Here is a 22,103-nt window from a genome sequence, read left to right as displayed (position 1 = left end):
TTTTAGAACAGGCTAGCATTCCTGCATTTAGTCTGTCAAGTGTTTTCCTTTAATTTATAAAAACAAAAACTGCACTGGTGAGAATCCACACTCCTCATCAAAAAAAGAACAAAGAAGACGTGGAGAGAGTTCGAGAAGGATGTTAAGGCACAGTTCACTCTGGATCTGTTCAGTGTTAAGGCGGATCACTGCTTTATGTTTTTCCTTAGTCAGGGGAATACGTACAGCACTGGAATAGATTCCATGTGTCCAATAAAAGGGTCTGCTTATTTCAGGATAAGAACCAACTCAACGGTCCCACTCTCTTATCAGTATAAATGGGCTCTCCCATTGCAACCCTCTGAAAAGATAATTTATAGTCCTTCTTGACCTTACCGTTTCTTGGGTTCTTTCCCCTACAACTGCTCAGCAGTAAACTCTTGGGCTTATGGCTGTGTGAGTTATTGCAAATGGCGACATCTGCAAATAAAACGGCTCTCCTGCAGATTATTCCAACAGGGCTGATTCACATCTGGACAAGGAGAATGCCCCGCTGGATACGCCAGAAAGCAGGAAAACAGCCTTTTCCCCAGGTGACCCAACAAATGAACCCCCAGATTGTGTGTGGGTATGAAGACAGGCTTTGCAATCACTGTCTATGATTTACTGGGTATTTTAAAGTCACTTTGGGATTCATCTGTTGGATATTTCACTCAGAATAGACTTTTCCTTTTCCAATCTGATGCATATAAATGTGCCCATCATCAACTGAGTGAGTGGAACTAGAATGCATTATTAAAATATCACTTTGATATAATGAGGCATTCAGGAAATTGGGAATTACTATAAAAGTTTGAAAAGAGATGGATGTCATATTTCTTTAGGAAAAAAAAAATCTAAGTGGAGTTTTACTGTGAGGAGATCAGATTTTTTTTCCCATGAAAATTGCACTGGACATCTTTCTTTCCAAATTTGCGTTAGCTTACAAATTTTGAGTGACAGCTTGAATAACAACACCTGGAGTTTCCATTATAGTCTGAGAGTTACTAGAATAAAAATATATCTAGGGAAACCAAAAATATAATAAAGAACTTCCTGTATTTAAAAAGTTAGTTTAATAATGTCCCTTTAGAGGAATTCCTAAGGATCTAAAATACTGCTGAGATTCAAAATTCCCTCTATAAGAAGAAAGCCATCTCTTTCTAAAACCCATGACTTCTTAGCAAAAATGCTCATTAAAATATTTCCGTCTAAACCTTGGGGATGTTCATGATACACTGAGGGGGCGCTCTACTGTTATTCCCATTCTGCACACAAAGAACTGAAGTTCAGAGAAAGAAGGTGATTTACTTGGGACCCAGAGCTACTGGGTGGCTGAGATTTTAAATCAGATTTTTGACATTATCAATTGATCTTTTCACTGCACAGAAGTTACTGTTTTGTGTAAAGAACTCTTACAGATCATCTGCTCCCCCTCCCCCAGAGCGGAATTCCTAGCACGTAGCATCACTAGTGGGCCTGCCCAACTTAGACCCCTCCAGAAAGGGAGGCCATTCTTGAACAATTTAATTAACATAAATCTGATAAAAGTTATGGTCAGAGACTTAAAAATGCTCTGATAGCTTTGTGATAAAAAAAATACGAGGAGTATTATCAAAAACCACACTGACACCAACAAATTCAATTTTCACACAGCTGACACCTCCTTTAGGGCACATTATTCAAAGATAATTCGGTTGTTTCCCTCTGGTACTTCATGCACACACACGTAAACAGTACCACGGCCCCTTCAGATGCTGACAGCATACCTCTCTCTGTGCCTCCTTCTTCCTCAGATCCCCTCTCCTTTGGTAGGTCCCTCCACCTCCCCCATGTCCACTGAGCTCACAATACACAGAGAGTGCCCTGAAGGTCTGGCCAGATCCCCTGGACTCCCTCCCGCTTGCTGTCCACTTCTAAGTACACATGCAGATGAGAGAGTGACGGCAAACATTAAAAGCACACTAGCTCAGGACCAAAGTTCTGGTAGAAGCCATCCTGTCTGGAATGCAGAAGACAGCCTGTGAGAAACTCATTTCAGTGGCTGTACAGTCTGGACAGATGTCAAAGGTTACAGCTGGAAAGCTAGCCTCTTCTGGGGCGCTGCAGGGCAGGGGTCTGTGGGACCCACACACCTAATTCCTTCCCTAGCTTCACTCTCCTCTATCCTATTGCCTTTTCCTCAAAGTGGAATTCTGCTTCTCGATGACCTTTGCAGGAATCGTGTTTTCTTGTTTTGACTCTAGTTCTGTGTATAAACCAGAGCCGGGACACACACTCCCCTGAAACAGACTGGTGGTTACTGGGAGACCCTTCCCTGCTGTAACTTCACGTTATCTTATTACATGGCTGCAGTTCTCAAGAGAAGGAACCAGAGAAACTAAATATACATGCAGGACACCGGAACAGTCTGAAAAACCCTAAACAAGATTAAACCTGAAAATGACAGACATGAGACCATAAGAAGGCAATTTGTAGCACAGATGACTTTAGACTGTTTACATGGCACTTACAGGAAAAATGGGGTCATCAAAAGCAATCCCAGATATTAAGAACACCTTACAACCAAGCAATCAATCAACACATCACCGTACAGAGCCCAGCGCCCCATTTCTCAGGCCTTTCCTAGAGGCCCCCCACAAAACCTCCCCCAGCAGCCCCTCTTACAAAATGGTCAGCAGACAATACGTTTCAGCAGTAAAAGCACAAGACATGTCTGTTTCCAAGCCCACAACAAGCACCCTGCGGCCGCCTGGAAGGAAACAGGCCCGGGAGAGCAGGCTGGCGGGAGCCGGGGCTAGGATGTGTGTACCTAGGTCGAGGATCCAGTACTTGCAGGTGCCGGGCTGCCCGCCGCTACGGTAGGCTGAGCCGACGACGGGCGACAGCGAGTCCAGGGGATCGGGGGGTTTAATTCCGTTTGGCATGGTGCGGCCGAGCCAACTCGAGGCCAAAGGCTCCGAATCCCAAGCCTCCCTCTGCCTGCGGCAGCCAGAGGGACCCCGTCCTCAGCAGAGCCGGAGCTGGAGCCCCGGGTGCTCAGAGGCAGGCTGGGGGGAAGCGTGGCTGCTCCCTCTCCCGGCTGCGAGCACTGCCTTCCAGTGGGCTGCACGTGTGGGAAGATCAGACGCCGTGGATTACTTTCTACCACAGTGACTCTAATTGGAGCTCAAGGAAATTCTGAGGGCGCGCTGGGAGCCAGATGTTTCTCCTCTCCTCCGCCAGCCGGGGCTGTGATTTCCTGACTCAGTGAGACGTCAAGTGGTGGGCGCCCTCCCCTCGCCAGGCTCTCTGACTTGGGCTTTGTGTGCACTTGGACGGAGGTCTTCTCGGAGACATACAGCAAGCAGTGCCTCCTGATGTGACTTGATAACAAAAAGGAGCGTAATTCGGTCTCCAGCCAGCTGGTTACATCACTGAGCTACAATGCCCCTCCTCGCTTATTAAAAACATATCTTCGTTCTTCCTTACAAGCAGCAGCCATACAAGTGAAAATAAATATCCACACTTGTGATTTGTAAGGACATTCTTAGTAAAGCCTCTGAAAAGCTTATTTCTGTCCTCTTCAGAAATCGGGCATTTTCTTTAGCCTACACAAATTCTTACTCTTTTCTTGCAAGTTTCCACGTGTTCTCTCCCTTGTCTCACACAGCACAATGGCTTCTTAGGGGAACATCCATTGTTTAACAGTCACGAAGTCTGACGTTTCAAGTTCTATGGTAAGTGGACGCACTCCCTCCCGCTGTTTCTAATTAATTCGAGAAACATACACAGTGCTCTCTAAACTCGACTTTGATGGCTAGCTTCTGCTTTGAGGCAGTCACCTGGAATATTCTGTACGTATCTAAAATGGTAACACAGCCCTAAGTTACCTAAGGGGGTGCTATTTGTTGAAGCCTATACTTACCTGAACAAAATCATGCACTATCTTCTTGAGTTCTTTTTATTAGTAACTCTCATTTCTCCTTTATCTAACCTAATAGTATAAACAATTTTATTTGTGTTGCTTTATTGCTTTGCTAAGAAAAATGTTGTTTTTTTAGTTCCTTTGTTAAAAAAAAAGTTAAACTTGGGTTCTCCCTTCCCCCACTTACTGCAAAATAAATTTAAAAAATTCTCTAAGTGAGAAATGTGCAAATAGCATAGACTTCTAGTTGCTTTCTCAGTTTCAGACAATTAACAACTGTGAAAAAACAAGAAGGGAATAAATCCAGGGCGCTCCCAGAGAGCTGTCTCCGGCACTATGATACCTCCCCAAACAAACTGCTACAAAGCGGGATTTGGCATTTATAGGCCCACATTAGGCCTCATATTCTTCTTAAAAGACCAAAAGCAAAGCATAAGGTTGTTTTTCTTTATAAATGGTCCCAAGACAGATCCAGATGGTGTACTTACTCCAGGACCAAGCAAGAGGCAGAATTCTGCACAGAGCACTTTTTTATGCAAGAAAAGAAAACTTTATTACCAAATAAATAACCTTCTCTCTTCTTGGCAAAAAAAAAGCAGTAAAAATTGTCCTAAAGGAAATCAAGTTAACTGACATTCTAGGGTTTCATTTACTACAACTTTTATTAAATATTTTACTTTGTCCCTTTCCAAAAATACAGACTGCCAAGCAAGGGTCATTAATTTAAAAGTCTGAAAAAAAAAAAAAAGAGCTGTCAGGGAATTAATCACTTTATGTGTAATACACATTCTCGCCTTAAGAGGAAGGGAATCATGCTGAAAAATGAATAAAATAATTTTGGCTAAGAAATGGGAGACATTTCCCAGTGACTGCCCTCTTCAAATCTGAAGTTCACATCTGTCAGAGAAATGTGGCATGGCAGGAAGGAAGGAAGGAGGCTTTTCTCATCCCCTCCTTCCTCTAGTCATGAAAGTATGAGGTTACAGAGTGTTTACTATGTAATGTGGCACTTTATAAGGAAGTAGTAAAGGTAAGTTATATCAAGTAAAGGCACCACATGGCCCCCACCTGGAAGCAACGATAATCAAATCCCTGGATGGACAATCACGGAACCAGCCAAAGAGCTGAATGTCGGTAAGTGAAAGGGATGGGAGAGGAGGCGGAACAAAGGGAGAAGGAAGACAGTCTGAACAACCAGCAGTGTTTCCAGGGAATAAGGTTTGAATCTAAGGCTTGTTTCTCCCTTGGTGGTATGACCGGGTCTCTGCCCTAAGAGTCTGGGCCAGGTACAGGTGAGAAAGACCCAAGGGCGACCTCAGCTGACCCCGGGAAGAAAAGCTTGCAGGAACCCTGGCCAAGAGGGTGGGAAGGACCCGGTAGTGAGAACAGAGGCTGTGACTTCAGGTAACTCGAGAGGTTGTAAAAGAGGTGGTCCTGCACCATGAGCAGTCAGGAAGTAAGCGGGAAGCTCCAGGATGGGGGGTGGGGCGTCTGCAGTGTGAGAACACCATCTAGGTGGGAAGGTGGTCAGGAAACCACGTGGGACCCCCCGAGAGGAAGACGACAGTGAGCCCAGTTAGGACTGACGCAGGTGAGCTTCCGCAAGGAAAGCAGACAGACACGAAACCTGACTAAACGCGGTGGGCCAAAGACAAACATTTTAGGCATCTGGCAAAACAGGAGATACGCCTAAAAAGTGGAGTTTGTGAAGGAAAACAAGAAACTTTCTTTTTTGGGGTTATTTTTGATATTTTCATTTGATGGCTGACCGTATAATTAAAAGGATCACAAAGAAAACAAAAGACACACTGCCAAAGACAGTGTTTAAAGACATTACCCAAGGTTTGTCTGTGAGGACCAAACAGCAAGGGGTGCTGGGAAGAGAAAATGAGATATATCTGTTGTATGGAAATTGCGTGTTGACTCTTTTAACCACAGTTACGTTTCACAGAGCCCAAAATAAGTAATTAAGATCAACTAGGATGGGGGGGGGGACTCAAACGCAAGGTAAACCCAGTAGTAAATGAACCTCGCTGAGGCACCAGGGAAAACATAGCCACACTGAAGAGGGTGGGGAAGAAAAACATTCACTAAGTGATTCTGAAAAACAGCATTTTGATTGTATACTGTGAAACCAAAGACAAAAAGAATCCTAAATTTGTGTCATGGGTTGGCAGTGAGAAAAGGCAGACTTGAGACTCTCAAAGCCAAGTCATTTTAGGTAAAGAGAATACCTAATTTCCAAAGAGGGGAAAAATGGGTTCTAGACTAGGATTGAACAAGTAAGTAAATATATTTTGGATAACAAGATGCAGGTGTCTCACTGTCAGAGAAAAAGGTTACAAGTAAGGCAAGGCAGAGGAGGGCCAGAATGAATGCCGTGTTGTGGGACAGGAATCACAGGTATCAGGTGGTATGAACTTACGTACATAGTGTATATACACGTGTGTACACACACACACACACACACACACACACGGGGGGGGGAGGGAGACAGAATGTGACTATAGACACGTGTGCACACACAGGTAGGTAAACAGACGTGTCTGCTGAGAAGACCTAAAGAAACAGATGATCCAGAGCTGAGGCAAGGAAAATATCAGATGAGCCAGGAGCATCCCGTATTGTCAGGAAGCAAGGAAGTGCTCCAAAAATGACACGGCAGGTGTGTCCCGAGTACACGGAAGCTGACCTGAAGACACCCCTAACGGCCAAAGATGGAACAATCTGAACGACAAAATACATGACAGTACTGAATAAAATATATCTCCATGACTCCATACTGACATACATACATACATACATACATACATACATACATACATACATACATACGGCAGAGGTACCACTCTTCCTGACAGAATTCTAATGAATAAATTTAAAAGGGATGAGGAAAACACAAAACCACCAGTAGGCAACCTCCACTGTAATAGCTGTTGCAGGGATGCTAAGACGAGTGGGGAGAGGCAAGAGGAGAGAGAACATTCGCATAGTTTCAGCACATCTCCTACAAGGTATTTATTAATTACAAACAGAACACCAGTAATTTCAGTGGGGGAATCTGCAGACACTACTTGAACCGGGTGTTCGAGGTTACCACCGCCAGACATGTCCAGGTCCTCCTGTGGCCCCCACCTTGCATAGGACACACTGAGTAGGGCACAGCTTCATTTTTGTGGTATTCTTGCCCCAAATGTGTAAGCACCATTGAATCATGAGAAAACATCAAATAAACTAATTGGCGGGGGGACATCTTACAAAATAAAGGATGGCTAATATCTCAACAGCGTCAAGTTCATGAAAAACCAAAGCAGTGGAAGAACACAGTAGACTGGAGGAGACTAAATATGAAGTGGGTCCTGGATTGGATCCAGAGCCAGAAAAAAAAAGACTAAAGCAAAATCCAAAATCAGGTCTGTGTCCTGGTTAACGGTGCTGCCTCAGGGCTGCACCTTCCCTCTAAGATCTAAAATGATCTTTAAAGAAAAAGTTTTTAAAAAATAATTGATTGTTATGTTATGTAAAAAGAAATTGAGAATGTGAAAAAGATACCAGAGAAAAGTAGGCAAAGTTAGAGAACTTCTATGGAGAAAAAACATATTAGGCAAATTAATGACCTGTGAATAAAGGTATCTTTGACTTATTAAAAAAATATACTGAAGAAACAGAAAAATCATTCTTTGCATAATCGTGGGCAAATTTGTATTAGTCAATATCATTCTCATGAAAATAAAGGTACTTTCATTTAAATTGATTGAGAAGAAATTTGGTCAAAATCAACGACCTCCAATATCACTTTTCATGTAAGTTTTTCTTGTGATAATTATTCCTCAAATATTTAAAATGAGAACCTCAACATTCTAGTGCCTATAATTAATCTGTCCAAAAACATAAGATCATTTTTGCCAAAGGAGGTCTCAAAACAAAACAAAACAAAACAAAACCCACATCAGTGAAGAAGATCTATATACAAATAAATGGTGCTTTATTAAATCAGGACTAAAATTATACTTAAAGCTGTTTGTAAAATTAAAATTCAGATGCCAAAGGACCTAAAGTCTTTCTATTAAGATTACAGCACTTTCTGAAGAGGAAGCAAACATAATAATTAGACACTTAGTTAATGCTGAATGAAAAGGTCCTCAAAATCTTATAAGCCAAAGACGGGATCCGGAAAACAACGGCAGCCACATTTTGAGATGGAAACTCAACGGCACAACTCTTAGGAACATTATTTATAATTTCCTTTAAAACGTAACAGTGTTTCCTTGAGACTTGAAACACTGTCAATGATCCTGATAAACGTAGTTGCCTCCGTTCCAGCTGGTCCTGAAACCCAGCTACTTGGAGGAGCAGGCGCGGCTGCTGACCGGCTGGAGCAAACCAGCCCTTCCCGCGGACGGACGGACGGCGGCTCCGGGCTGCCTCCTGACCTGCCCCCCGGCCCCAGCCCTGCTTCCCTCTGCGCGGCGTGCCCACGGCGCTGGCCTCAGCACAGCTGCGCCGCCGGGATGGAGGTTCTCAGGTTCCAGGCACAAAGATACCCCTGTTCGGAGGACGTTTTGTCCAGTTTCCTACCCCGCAGATAACACCTCCCGCTCCGGAGGGAGCGGACGCAGGACTGAATCCTGCTTCTGAGGGCCCCATTCAGCACGTTATTTCCTGCCGCCTTCTGGCACAGTTGCCGACCCACAAAAGCACCTTTATTGAGGCGTTCAGACCCTTCATCTGGGTGCCAAAAATCCGATAGGCTCCTTTTCATTGCTTTACTTACTATCTTTTCACAGACGATGTGAGTTTTTCTCTAACTTGAACAAAACCAACATTCAAGGACTCCTTTTTCCCACTTCACTGTAACTCACCACGTGACACTCTGTTTGCATCAGCATGTGGATTATTTGCAGAATGGCAATATGAGATGGTAACTCCACAAGAGTATTCCCCAAAATCCTAACAAAAGCAATAGTGCTCAAAAAATTAGAGCAAGGTCGCCAACTCCTGGCGGCCCACACCTGCCTGTCATGTCCCGAATCTGTGATGCTTCAGAGGGCGAGGACACAGGCTCACCCGGGGAGGGTGGACCTGACAGGAAGCTTATCTCCCCAGCTCTTCCAAGGATGGCCAAGGGGCAGATTTTGATTTGGGTGGCTGGGGGGTGGTCAGAAGCTGAGGAGGAGAAGGGGGATATGGGTTGTGGAGCAGAAAAGTTTTACTTCCAGATGTAAATTGATTAAAATTTTTTTGTTTTGTTTTGACTCATGATTGGTTCTTCCATTCATTCACTCACAACAACACCACTGAGGGTCAAGTTCTGTGCCTGACTCAAGCAGGAGGAAGAGGAGAAGGAAAAGGGACAGATTTCCATTAAGGCAGCTCCTTCGGGTGATGGAAAGCAGTGGGAATTACCAAATCATAACTGAAAACAGAAGACTCATGTCAAATCAGAACTGAAAACAGTGTCAACGTTCTGAAGGTTTTCTCTTTTCAGAGGAAGTGACTACTGGACGTGGCGGGAGGCGGGGATGGGAAGCCCTTAGGAATGACCTCAGTTCCAGGCGGGCAAGTGGTCTCACGTGTGGTGGACCTGGGAGAGCGGCTTCTGTAATCAGCTCTTCCACAAATGAGGGCTGCCTTGGGCGACTGAGTCTCCAGAGGCTATAGCTTCCCTCCGGACCACAGGCTCCTTCCATGCACGTGGCTGCTGAACACACATGTAAACGCAGAGCATCATTCCCTTGTCAGTGTAAAGGGAGCAGATGCGCAGTGGTTGGGAACTGGAGCCTGAGGTCTGACTGCTGCTTTTAGAATCCCCTTTTCCATCACCTACCAAGCCTGGTCAAGTTAATTCCCGTGTCTCCATGTTCTTACCATAAGATAGGGATGATAATGGTATACGTTGCCATCGGGGCCTCTTGAGGATTAAACGTTCAGAGAAGCAGCACAGTGCCTGGCACATCGCCAACCCTCGATATCTCCTGTCACTGCTGTTACTCTCCTGAGGCTCTGGCAGTCCCTTTGCTGTGTGGTGATTGTGCCCACCCTCCCCCCAATTATAATGTTCAAGTCCTAACCCCCAGTACCTCAGAATGTAACCAGATCCGTAGACAGGGTCTTGAAACGGTGATCAGGTTGCAACGAAGCTATTAGGGTGCGTCCTAATCTGACTGGTGTCCTTGTAAGAACAGGAAATCTGGATACGTGAGAAACCCCGGGGGTACACACAGAGGCAGAAGCACGCGAGGACAAGCAAGAAGGCGGCCATCTGCAAGCCAAGGAGAGAGGCCTCAGGAGAAACCAGCCCTGCCGACACTGATCTTGGACCTCGAGCTTCCAGGACTAGGAGAGTTGTTTACGCCATGCAGCCTGTGGGATCTTGTTACGGCCGCCCGAGATGACTAAGGCACCCTCCATCCCAACTGACACCCATCTGCTCCATAATCTGAGGCGGAAATGCTCTCATTAGTTTTGAGACAGCAGGAAACTGACCTATCTCTAAGAACAGAACTTAAATATTCTTTCCTTCTAGTAAGTTCAAAGTTCCACAGACTCAGAAGAAGGGGTAGGGGAAGAAAAGGATGCAACTGAACACACAGGGCTGCAGGCATGACAACGGAGAAGGATACAGAGATTCCAGAGCTGTCTTGCAGCGCAGCCAAGGCGCATGAGCCTATTTACCATCTTCTCAAATGTTTGCAAGGGCCCTTCAGACAATAAACACACTGGGTCCCCTGTCCTGAGCTTGGCTGAAAACTTTGGGGGAAAATGACAGCGCCCTTGAATAGTCAGCCTTGTGGAATGACCACGCTGTGCAAAGCACCGCAGCCAGTTAGACCACACGACAACACGCCTTGAAGGCCCAAGCACGGAAGTGTCTCAGAAGACTCCAGGGTAGCCCCGCTCTAGTCCTCACCGAATGCCAGGAAAGGAGCCAGAACCTTCTCCTAGACAGAGCTAGCTGTGGGGGTGAGAGTTCAAAGGTCAGCCTCTTTACCCCACTGACTGACCTCCATCCACACCCCCCCACCAAATCCTTTCAGAGTGTCAGTAAAGGACGAAAAAAGTTAGATTGGGGAGGGTTTTAAAAACAGAATTTTTCAAAATTCATTGTGAAATATTTGCAATTAGAAGCTGAATCCTAGAAAATACAGAGAGTACACAGAGACTTTAAAGCCCATTACAAAAACTACAGCCAGCACTGTCTTGTGAGTGTGTTTCTCACAGGTGACAGTGTGGTCTGGATTCTTATGAAGCTTTGCGTGGATGGAAGGCAAAACAGTGGCACCACAAAAAGCTATTTTTATACACATGCTGAGGGAAGTTACTCATTCTTTGAAACTGCCACCACTCTACATTTAGGGTCGAACTCCTAATTTGCACCCCTTTGACTGAGTCTGTAATACAAATGCAGACACTGCATGAAAAAAGGTGAAATACTGTTCACGTTAATATTTCACTGCACGCACCCCTGCAGAGCTCTGTGGGAAAACGTCCATCAAAATCTCACCTCACAGAAGTCACTGGAAGCTTACGATGTAATTTATATGAATGATTTTAAAGAGTGACCTTATTCAAAGGGGTCAATTATTTTCTCCCTAAACGTGCAAGATGAAATTAGAGAACTCCAGGTGATCGGTATAGCTCAAATCTGATAAAGATGAGAAAAGTACATAAAAGCTAACGTCATTAAATAGCACATTTACTGTGATTTTTTTTCTGATGTAGTTAATTGATGATTCAGGTGATTCTTCTTCAAAAGTTTATTTTCCAAATGCATTTACCCTTCAACTCATCAATCCTGCAGAATTCCTTGCACATGAATGAAAAGACGGACACACAGAGGGTTGGGCTGTGACCCCGCTTACAGCAGCAGCAGACCAAAAGCAACCCACGGGCTCCGCCACACACTAGTTAATAACCTGAGTTGTGTGCACATGTGAAGTCCTCCAGGTCCGTGAAAAAGAATGAGGCATCCGCCTCTCTCTGTACGAAAGTAGTTTCTAAAAGATACGGCAGCGTGAAAAAGCCAGGGGCAAGATACACTGCCTTTTACGTAAAAACACGAAAGGAGGAGTGAATACACGTCTGTATGTGCCTAACAGAATATCAGATGTGGAGCTGGGAATGAATGAAAATGGGATCTCTACCCGGATGACAAGACTATGGCAAACAGATTTCTCAGTTTATACCTCTTAGTTTTGAACCACATGAAATATCTAAAAATAAGTTTTAAAATTTGGCATTTCTTCCCTTCTATAGAAAGGAAGATCTGAATGTGGGGGTCGCTGAAGTTGTATGCAAAAGCTGTGTACCTGTGTACATTTTTCTGGGGTAGGTACCATGGCTTCTGTCTGATTTGGCCAGGGATACGTGGTTCAGAAGCTTGCAGGGCCCGCTGCTGCAGCATCGGCCAGGGTCTCCAGGGTATTTCCCCCTCTCCTTGCCCGTGGCAGCTCAGCTGTCAGGACCTACAGTCAAATCTAACTGCCGATGGGAAAGTTAGCTCTAGGAACGCAAAATAATCACCCAATCATCTCATGCTTCTTGGAACAGAGAAAGGAACACAGAAGCAAAAATCAAACGCTCTTTCTGTGGTTTTCTGGCACACTCTTCTCTGTGGGTGCTTGGGTGTTGTATAATCAGACGTCCCCAGAGCCACAATCTAGTAGATACCCACTTACTTGGACTGAAATGTAACAATTGTTCCCCTCCATGTACAGCATTTATTCATTTTCAAAACAGTTAATGAAAACCCCAGCACATGGTACTTTTAAACGACCTCTCACCAAACATCACTGCCATGTAATTTCTTACAGCTTCTGCAGGTGCCAAGTAGAGTGAATAAATTTAAAAGAGAAATCCTGGATTGTCTAATAAACAGCAAAATCTGATATGAACATATGACAGAAAGGAGACAGTTAAAACAGTGGAGTCCACAGAAGGGTGGGGAGCAGACACCTCCACCCGGGACCTGCAGCCGCCCCTGCCAGGCCATGAGTCACCCTGAATGAGACGCACTTCTGTTTTCGTAGTGATCTCTCCTCCCGATTACATAGCTTTCCCTAAACACTGTGTCATGGCTGCTGAAATCAAGTGTGGGAAGACGGTTTTCTCATTCATTGTTTACAGCTCTGCTATATATATAATTTTGTGATCATCTAATACGGATGGTGTCAATGCCTGCTCACAGCCTTTTTCCTGTTTTAATAAACACTTTACTGTAAAGTTGGAACATGAAAATACCTCCAAAGTGAAGCATGCAGCACAGGCATGGCCCACTTGTGCAGCTCTGTAATTACACACTGTGCAGAAAACGCTCCTTAATCACAAGTCTCGGGCTGATCATATGGCCCTGGGTCCACAGGGCTCCAGAGAGGGACAGAGTCTTTGTTCTTGTGCAACTCCACGTTCCTCAGTTTTCCTTCCCACAGGGATTGACATTAGCAGCTGTTCAAACACACTAAAAAGTGCTCTTTCCCAAGTTAATTTTTCGAAGTACATAGATCTTCTTTTATATATATATTTAAAGAATGTGTGGGCAGACACAGGTTTGAAAGGTCTATGCACTGGTGCTCGGGGTGGGTGTGTTTTCTGATTAACAGCAGTAATTATGCCAATGTCCAAATATACCAGAATCACAATATATTCAACAAAAAATTTCAACGTTACTAAAGCCTTTTTAATGCCTTCTGTTTTCCAAAAACATATTAGGGCATTTAAAAGCCATAAGCAGTCCTAAGAGTTAGAGACTTAAACACATCCTTGGGACAGAGGGTTTCATGATTTGAGAAGGATGATACTCGGGCTGGACAGATTTACATCAAGCCACCCCCGGTATCCTTGGGGAAGGTATCCTTGGGGAAATGCAGGAGGTCTGGAGCTCACTCTCCGGTCACACAGGCTTCTAGTGAAGGTCGAGAAGCACCTGACTCTCCGCAGAGCTGCTGCTTTCCTGGGTAGGGGTGATGAGGGGAAAGGACGAGGCCCCGGCCCCGCGAGGCCAGGCTCCCCCTCCTCTGCTGGGCTGGGCTGATGCTGTCCTGGGAACTGAGAAGGTGGTCTGGATGAGAGAGAGCAATCTTAGTAACTGCTTGTATTCTGAGCAGGAAAACAGCTTTAAAGTCCACCCTGGGGCCGGGGCCCAGCTCAACCCTGAAGACTGCACAGGCTGGGAAGCCAGGCAGGGTGGCTTGGGCCTGGGGCTGCCAACTCCACCCCTTCCACTGTCTGGAACCTCTGGTGAGTCCTGCCACCTGGTCTCATCTGTACGGCATGAGACCCAGGGACACGGGAGTGAGGGGCGGGCGGCGGGGGGTGCCACTAGCAAAGGGGCAGAGTCCTCACTTCACAGGATGGGACGAGGAGGCTGAAGGGCCAGGTGAGGACAACAGCCCTGGAGGGATGGCGACAGGGTCTCAGACGCACTGCAACTCAGGCCCTAAGGTAAACGCCCTAATTTTACACTCGCACAGCGGCTGCACCAGTGGTCATTACCCCAGACTCAGACATGGATCTTATACCCTCCAGGCCCCGGGACCGCGGCAGAGTCACTCACTCTAAGAAATGATGTGTGATTCTGAGGAGTAACCCCTGGAACCAGTGGTGTGTCCCTTCCACACAGCTGTGAGTAACGGCCCCAGGGAGTGTATCCACACACCCTGTGTATCTTCGAAGTAAAAGAACCTAACTAGACAGGATGGATTATGCTGACCTGCACTCGTGTACCCACGAGCACCCCTGCTGAGACAGCCCCCTACCCAGGGTCCCCCTTTCCACGACGGCTGTGGGAGGAGGCCCTCTGTCCCCCGTCAACCCTGCTGTTTACAGGCTCTGTCCCTTGTACTCCCCCCATCACAGCTATAAGTTTAGCACAATAACTGCACCCCCACTCCTGTTAAAATGTTTTAACGGACTTTCCGCGAATTCCTATGCGGCTCCTCCTGCACCTTCAGTGGTCCCGGGAGCTCATCTCGCAGGGACCTTCTCAGGTTACCCCGATGTTAGCTCTTGTGTTGAAGCACTTGTTAATTACACCCTCACCTCCACAGACTTACTGGGTACATTAAGTTTTTTTTTCCTTTAGGATTTTTCATTGTTTATTTGATGAGAAAGGACAGGAGTGTCAGGTAGGGGCGAGGGGGTAAGACCCTCCCACCCTGTTACTTGCTGACCCACACCAAGGGGAGAAAGGGTGTGTGTGCGCCCGTGCACACGAGTGAGAGGTGCAAGGCTGTGGAGGACGTGTTAGGAAGCTGGGATTTTATTCTATGACCAAGAGCAAGTCACTGAAGAGGTGCAAACAGGCGCACAGTGTGACCAGATTTGTGTTTCAGCCGCAGTAAGAGGGTGAGAAGGGAGGCAGGAGATCTGGTGGGGAAGAGGCAACGTGGTGATGGAGAAAAGAGAAGATGCTTGAAATGTATTATTCAGACAACGGTAACAAGTGTGGTGGGCATGCTTGAAAAAGTAAAAATAGAACTACCATACGATCCGGCGATTCCACTCCTGAATATACGCCCCAAAGCACTGAAAGCAGTGATCTGAAGAGCGATTTACTGGCGTTACTCACAACAGCCAAAAGGTGGAAGCAGCCCCAGCATCCATCAGCAGATGAATGGATAACAGAATGTAACCTATCCATATGTGGAATATTATTCAGCCTTAAAACAGAAAGAAATTCTGACACAGGTTCCAGCACGGATGAACCTGGAGGACATTCTGCGAAGTGAAGTAAGCCAGACACAAAACCACAAACACTGTGTGATTCCACTGATGAAGTCCAGAGAGGAGTCAAGTTCACAGAGACAGAGGAGAACGGTGGTTGCAGGGGCTGCAGGTGGGGGTGGGGAGTGAGTGCTCAGTGGGGAAGCTTTTCAGTTGGGAAGATGCAGACAGCTGTGGGTGGACGGACACAACAGTGGGCGTGTCCCTGATGCCACTGACGTGTGCACTTCACAGTGGTTACGATGGTAAATTCTACATTATGTGTATGTGACTACAGTTAGAAAGAAAATGTGGAGGGCAGTGAAGAGAGTCTCAAGCATCTTAGCTGTCTTCTGGGGGATACGTTGGGCCATTTCCACTTCTGGGGAGGTGGTAGGAGAGGGAATTTGAATATAATAGGTTTAAAGAAGTTGGCTGGACAGTCCAGTGGAGAGTCAAACATTCAGGCAGAGAGAAGGATGGACAGGAGAACCTTGGCAGAGAGCTCCAAGGGAGGCAAGGAGGCCACCCGGAGAAAAACCTATATTTCAGGTAGTTTCTCATGAAAGTCTCTCACTTTCCTAATTTTAACTTGGATTAAAGAAAATGCTCCACTTCAATGATAACAATCACGTATCACTGCTTTTATGAAAGATAAGTCCTTCTCTTTATGACGACGGCCAGTCTGGTCAAGAAGGAGACCTGATCCCGACGGTGCCCACTTTCTGCGGTTGGTGTGGGAAACCGGAAGCGGGGGGGGGGGATTATTTCGGGAACATCGTTTTCAGTCAGCGTGGTGTGTTCAATGAAAGCCCCTGGGTGTTGAGGCCCAAGTGACCAGCAAACAAGAAATTTTATTTCTCATGTTTTTGTTCCCTTGTTGTTCTAACGAAGAACTCAGAGTGAAAAAAATCATGCTTTTTAACTTCAAGTACTGACCTCTACGCCATCCTAGAAAGAAAAAAACTGCATAACCATAAACAACTTTCAGAGAGGTTAAGGGTAAGTCCCTAAGCGGGTATTGTCTTCTAAACATATCAATGAACTAGCAAAAAAACCACCCGTCGCCTCATTAGGGATTGGTGCAAGGAGAAGGGGGAGGTTTGGAATTGGCCTTTATTCAGAAAGACCGCAAAAGAAACATAGCCTTAAACCATCAGAGCTGGCGAGGACCTCAGGGGTCACCTCGTTCCACTCTACTCAGGCCCAGGGTTGCAACGTCACTGAAGACAAAGATGGATCAGAACTCGGGCCCTCTTGACACAAAGCACAGACTATCCAAAGTTCAACACGTCACCTCTTCTAAAGGCTCCAACCATAAACGGCACTCTTACCACTGAAAGGTCCTCTCTTAAAGCTGAATTTTAGCAAAAAACAATTTAGTGGTGGCTGAAAGCCACTTTCCAAATTCAACTCAAACTGTACCAAGCTGGGCGGTGGAGACGCAGGCGACAGGCAGTGCCGTGACAGTCACATGGGCAGTTTTTCAGATGCAATGAACCAGCTGTGAGCACGATGGCACGGCCTCCTTAAGACTAATGATGGATTCTTGTCTTACTCTTAAAAAAGGCAAATACAATCAAAAGACTGCCACGATGCACTTCAGACACGCACCCGGCAGGAAGCACAGATACTCCTCTGCCCAGGTTACTGACCGAGACAGTGCTATGTGTACCACCTTCCACCCCATCACCACCAACCCTGGGCACTGCTGCCTGCCCAGGGCCCTTGCACTGCTCCAGGATGCTTGCTGGGTTAGCACCTGAACCCCGGCGCTAAACTCTCAAACACTAGCACGTGTGGTGGTTCTGGCTGCGAAGAAAGAGGACAGCTGACCTACTTCCTCAGCCCAGGGTAGCACAAAAACAGGGATATTTTGACACGGCCTTGTGGAAAGTATAAACGTTCCTGATATTCCTGTTTACTTTCTGTGACCAAGACTAAGCAAGTGGAGAAAAGTGACAGCTTTCCAAGTGAGACAGTAGGATGGGAAAATCCCTCGGATTTTGTAAGAGATTAAAGATAATTCCATGATCCTGTATCAGCAGTCGATCAAGGATCACACACAGGGGTGTGGGGGCCAGGGCTTCTCGATCCGGTTGCGTGCTGGACCCGCTGGGGCCCAGACACGAAACCTCCATGCCCAGGCCCTGACCCCAGAGATTCTGATGTGGTGACAGGTGGCAGGAGCCATAAACCATGAGCTGAATCCACCTTCTGCTTAATGTGCCTGCCATCTGGGCGCCACCTGCGACTGAAACGCTGTGGGGGGCAGCCAGAGAGGGACTAGGAGACGCCTGACACCAAGGCTGCCCGACGGCAGCCCCCCAAACCCGCCTTTCCCGTGGAACGGAGAGTGTTTTCAACCACACGGTGTTCGCGCTGGAGTCGTTTCAGCCCCGGAAGTATCTCCTTGAAGAACTAGCTGTGCAATTGTACTTCCTGTTTGCTTAGTTCCTTTCCTGCCACCTCCTGCGTCAGCCAGGGGGACACAGCACGACAAAAGCAGCCCAGCGCTCACCAAGCGCAAGTGCTCCCATCGGCCCGCCAATGCCAGCCACGCTTCCCGACACCTGGGACCTGGCAGTGCTCACGGGGACTACGGGGCCCCTCATGGCTGGCCTGGGGACTTAAGACTCACAGCCACGCTTCAATTCTTAAGTATCTTATCATTCACAATCAAACAAACAAACATTTCCCCTCAACAGGTGTGTCTCTTCCATTTGAAATGTATGGAAATTTAAGTTGCTTGGACTGGGGAGTTGTGAAAAACTTGAGGCATTAGGGCTGAGAAAATTTTGGAAGCGGAGATTAGTAAACACGTTCATTCCTCCTCCTGGAAGGACAGAGCAGTGAGAACCACAGGTGTTCAAGAGCCAGTCTTCAGAGATCAACAGCAAGTGACCAGGGACAGACGATGGCGACCACTCCCTAATGCCTGAGAGTTCTGAGGTGGGTGAGAGGCGAGACCGCACTTGTGTGACTCTGGAAGAAGTGGGCCAGTTCTGCGGCACAAGGAGCCGCACCTTCTCCTCCCTGTGTATCCTTCCAGCCCAGCACAGCTCTCAAAGCGGACTGGGCTCAGAATGAGACACTGGGTCAGCAGACACCCGTGAGTAACCAGCATCCACGGCCCAGCACACGCCAGTGTGTGAACAATCTAACACACGCACTCCTTTTCACACCAGAGCAAGAAGGGGGGCCGTGGGGCTAAGTGGATCCCTGCTTCCCCGGCTGGCACCAGTCTCTCAGCCTGCAGCTGCTGCGTCTTGCTTCTGATCCTTGTCCCTTGTTGGCCCAACTACCTGGCGAAGGCTCCCCTCCTGGACAGAGCCCCAGGTCACTGCCTGATTTCCTGGACTGGAACCCAGACAGGAGGTTCTGGCAGAGGTTTGTCAAAGAGCCCAAAGGAGGGTTTTCCCTTCCCCCGTCCACCGCCCGAGTCCTAACACTGCAAGGGAACAGAAAACTTCAAGAGTTTCCTTGCATTAGAGGAAAAATAAAAATTCAGGAAAGAGGGAAAAATGGATAAGGTTCTGAGCCCCTGTCTATGCACCAACAGTTCACAACAGGTTTTACTCAACAAAGAAACACCTTCTCAGTAAAGTGGAGGGTCTTTGAGGGGCAGGAGTAACCTCTCAGGTGCTAGAATGTTACAGAATATCAGAGCGAAAAGGCTCAGGGAACAAAATGGAACTTACATTTAAAGCAAGCACAAACCTGACTTCCACAGGCAGTTTTCAGGACAAAGTCAAGTGTAATAAATACATAGTTCTTTCCTCCCGGCCAGCCTGCAATTGTGAACACCAGGAAGTAAAGAACACGCCACGGGAAAGGCACACGTGAAAAGCAATCTTTCAGAACAAATGTTATTTGTAGCTTAAGTTCACCAGGGCTCCTCTGTATATAATAGATGAACTTGGAAAAAAAAAAGTTGTACTTTATTTTCAACTCAGGTTCAAGGACTTGAATGTATCATGCAATTAGGAAACACCCTGGCAATGGGTGAACGGGCAGCCCGGCAAGACCTCCACCTGAACGCGAGTGCTCAGCAGGGCTGGTCCAGCGATGCTCTGAACTCCAGGCAGCTTCGCCAGCAACGAAGGCAGATGCCTCGGCTTTGGGCCAAAATCTGCAAATTCCCTGCCTTTCTCTTTGGATCCCTGGAGAATCCATAGCCTAATTCTTGCATTTGCTTCCCAAGGTGACATTAAAGTCATACGCAGGCCCCGAGGGACCCGGAACACGGCTGGGCCTGTGATCACCGAGGTGAGCCCCTCAGTGCTGTGCCCTGCGCGGCATTACTGAGCTCAACACGATGACTAACCCTCAGCGGCCAGAGGATGGTCACCAGGATGTGCCAGGATGAACACAAAGAGGGCACAGACAACTGGTGGGAGCCACCAGCATGCTCCAAAATTAATTGGAACGAACTGGAGAGGGACAGAGTATAGTGACATTCTCTCAGGAGGGGCAGACCAACTGCACACCCCCAAATCTGGAAGAATCACCATTGTCAGAACTGTAGAAAAACGAAGACTGTGAAGTGACGTTGTTTAAAACATACGAACTCTACTTGGTCTGCATTTTACTAGAAGCTACATACAGACCGATGTTTCTTAAAGGTCTTAAAGCCTCAAAATTAGCTTCTCACTAAGACGAAAGATTAAACCAGTGCGGTTCAGTAGACACATAGTGTAAGCTGCACATATAATTTTAAATTTTCTTGTAGCCACGATGTAAGTAGTTAAAAGAAGTGAAATTGATTCAAACAATACCTTTTACTTAACCCACCCTATAAAACACATTATCATTTCAGCATGAAATGACTCTAAAATAATTACACATTTTTTGGGTCATACTAGGTCTTGCAATCCAGCGTTTATTTTGCACCTGCAGAATATCTCCATTCAGACCGGCCCTGTTTTAAGTTCTTAACAGCCACGTTAGTCCAGCAGCTACCATGCCGGACGTCCAGGGTAAACAGACTCATGTACCTTGCTAGGAGCCCATTACTGCCCCATCTAGACAATGTGGAAAAGTAAACTTGCTACAGTTACCTTTCTCTAAAGGAGTCCCCAAAGGCCATTTTACTCAAATGCTCTGTTACTTCTGTTGAAAGCACTTCTTTCAAAAGCCACCTCTCTTGTCACAGCCACAGACCCCTGACACTGAGCCCTGCCTGACTCGGTCAGCCTCTCTCTGGGGGGTCCAGCTGCGTTCCCTCTCCAGGCAGGGAACTTGGGGAGTCTTGGATGTGCTGGGATACATTACAAAGCTATAAAGATGACGTGGTTAAACTCTCAGGGCCCATGTGCTTGACAGTCTAGGACTTGACACTAGCAAAATGAAGAATCCACAATGTGAAAACCTGACACTGCCCCCAAGAACAGCCCCCTCCTCCTTTTCTAACCTGATACCTTATTACACAGCTGGGAAATGGGGCGATGGTTCATTATTTCTGAGCCACAGGTGAGACCCTCATTTCCGCTTCAGTCCCTGATGGACGACAAAGGCCCAGACACAGTGACGAGATTAGGGCCCGAGCGATAAAGAGGGATCACACCTACTGCAAGGCTGCAAAGAAGCGGGGACAGAAGCAGCAGCGCCGTTTCCAGGGGGAATGTCATTTCCACCCACGGCCCGCGAGCCCCTACCTTTGTGGTTGAAGATGCCTTCCATCTCCATGCTGCTTCTAGAGTGGGCGATGCACAAGGAGCCGCAGGGGACCAGGCCTTCGGCGGCGGGGGACCGGTCAGTGGTCCGCACCAGACACCAGTCGGGCTTGTCGTGGGGCCGCTCCAAAACCTCCACGGTCTGCCCACGGCGGATGGTCAGCTCAGTGCTGTTGCAGGCCGTGAAGTCATGGATGACCACCGTCAGCTCGCAGCCGCCGGAGAGCTGCGGAGGGAAAGGGCACAGGTCAGCGAGCCCAGCCACTGGCCTTCAGCAGGGGAGGCCACCGACTGGGCCAGAACTCTATTTCCACTCCACACGGGTCAAAGCCTTGCGCACCAGCTGGGCGAATCTCTCCAGTCTCAGTGTCCCGTAATTCATGTCCCTTTGGAATCACACGAATAGTTATTTACTTTTTCACATTCTAACGTATAATTATGATTTTCTGAGTTTTACACTATCAGAATCTGATGTCTTTTCATATAAATGGCCAAATCTTTTTGTGCCTCAGACATAGTTATCTCCCTTCTCACAAAGTGCTATACACAGGTGACCCTTGAACACCACAGGGGTTGGGGCGCTGACCTCCCACACGGTCAGAAACCTGTGTGCAACTTCTGACTTCCCCCAAACTTGACCACTAGTAGCTCGGTGTTGACCAGAGGTCTTACCAATAGCACGAACAGTTGATTGACACATATTTTGTATGTCATCTGTATTATGTCCTATATTCTTACAATACAGTAAGCTACAGAAAAGAAAATGTTATTAAGATCATAAGGAAGAGAAACTACATCGACAG

The 22,103-nt window shown here is 46.9% G+C and overlaps 1 protein-coding gene across 4 annotated transcripts in view; it reads right to left on the bottom strand.

Annotated features, from left to right (window-relative positions):
- Positions 1–22,103, bottom strand: part of TRIO (trio Rho guanine nucleotide exchange factor) — a 332,063-nt gene that overhangs the window by 54,482 nt on the left and 255,478 nt on the right. For 3 of the 4 annotated variants that reach the window (XM_074356326.1, XM_074356335.1, XM_074356319.1), the window contains exon 34: positions 21,283–21,526. In XM_074356326.1, coding sequence (XP_074212427.1) covers positions 21,283–21,526 — 244 coding nt within the window. Of the gene's footprint in view, positions 1–13,518; positions 13,983–21,282; positions 21,527–22,103 lie in introns of those variants that run through there. The other variant, XM_074356339.1, reaches the window with a different exon arrangement.

The sequence above is a fragment of the Camelus bactrianus genome, chromosome 3, assembly GCF_048773025.1.
Source record: "Camelus bactrianus isolate YW-2024 breed Bactrian camel chromosome 3, ASM4877302v1, whole genome shotgun sequence".
Taxonomy (NCBI): Eukaryota; Metazoa; Chordata; class Mammalia; order Artiodactyla; family Camelidae; genus Camelus; species Camelus bactrianus.
This window is presented reverse-complemented; position numbering and strand designations above follow the sequence as displayed.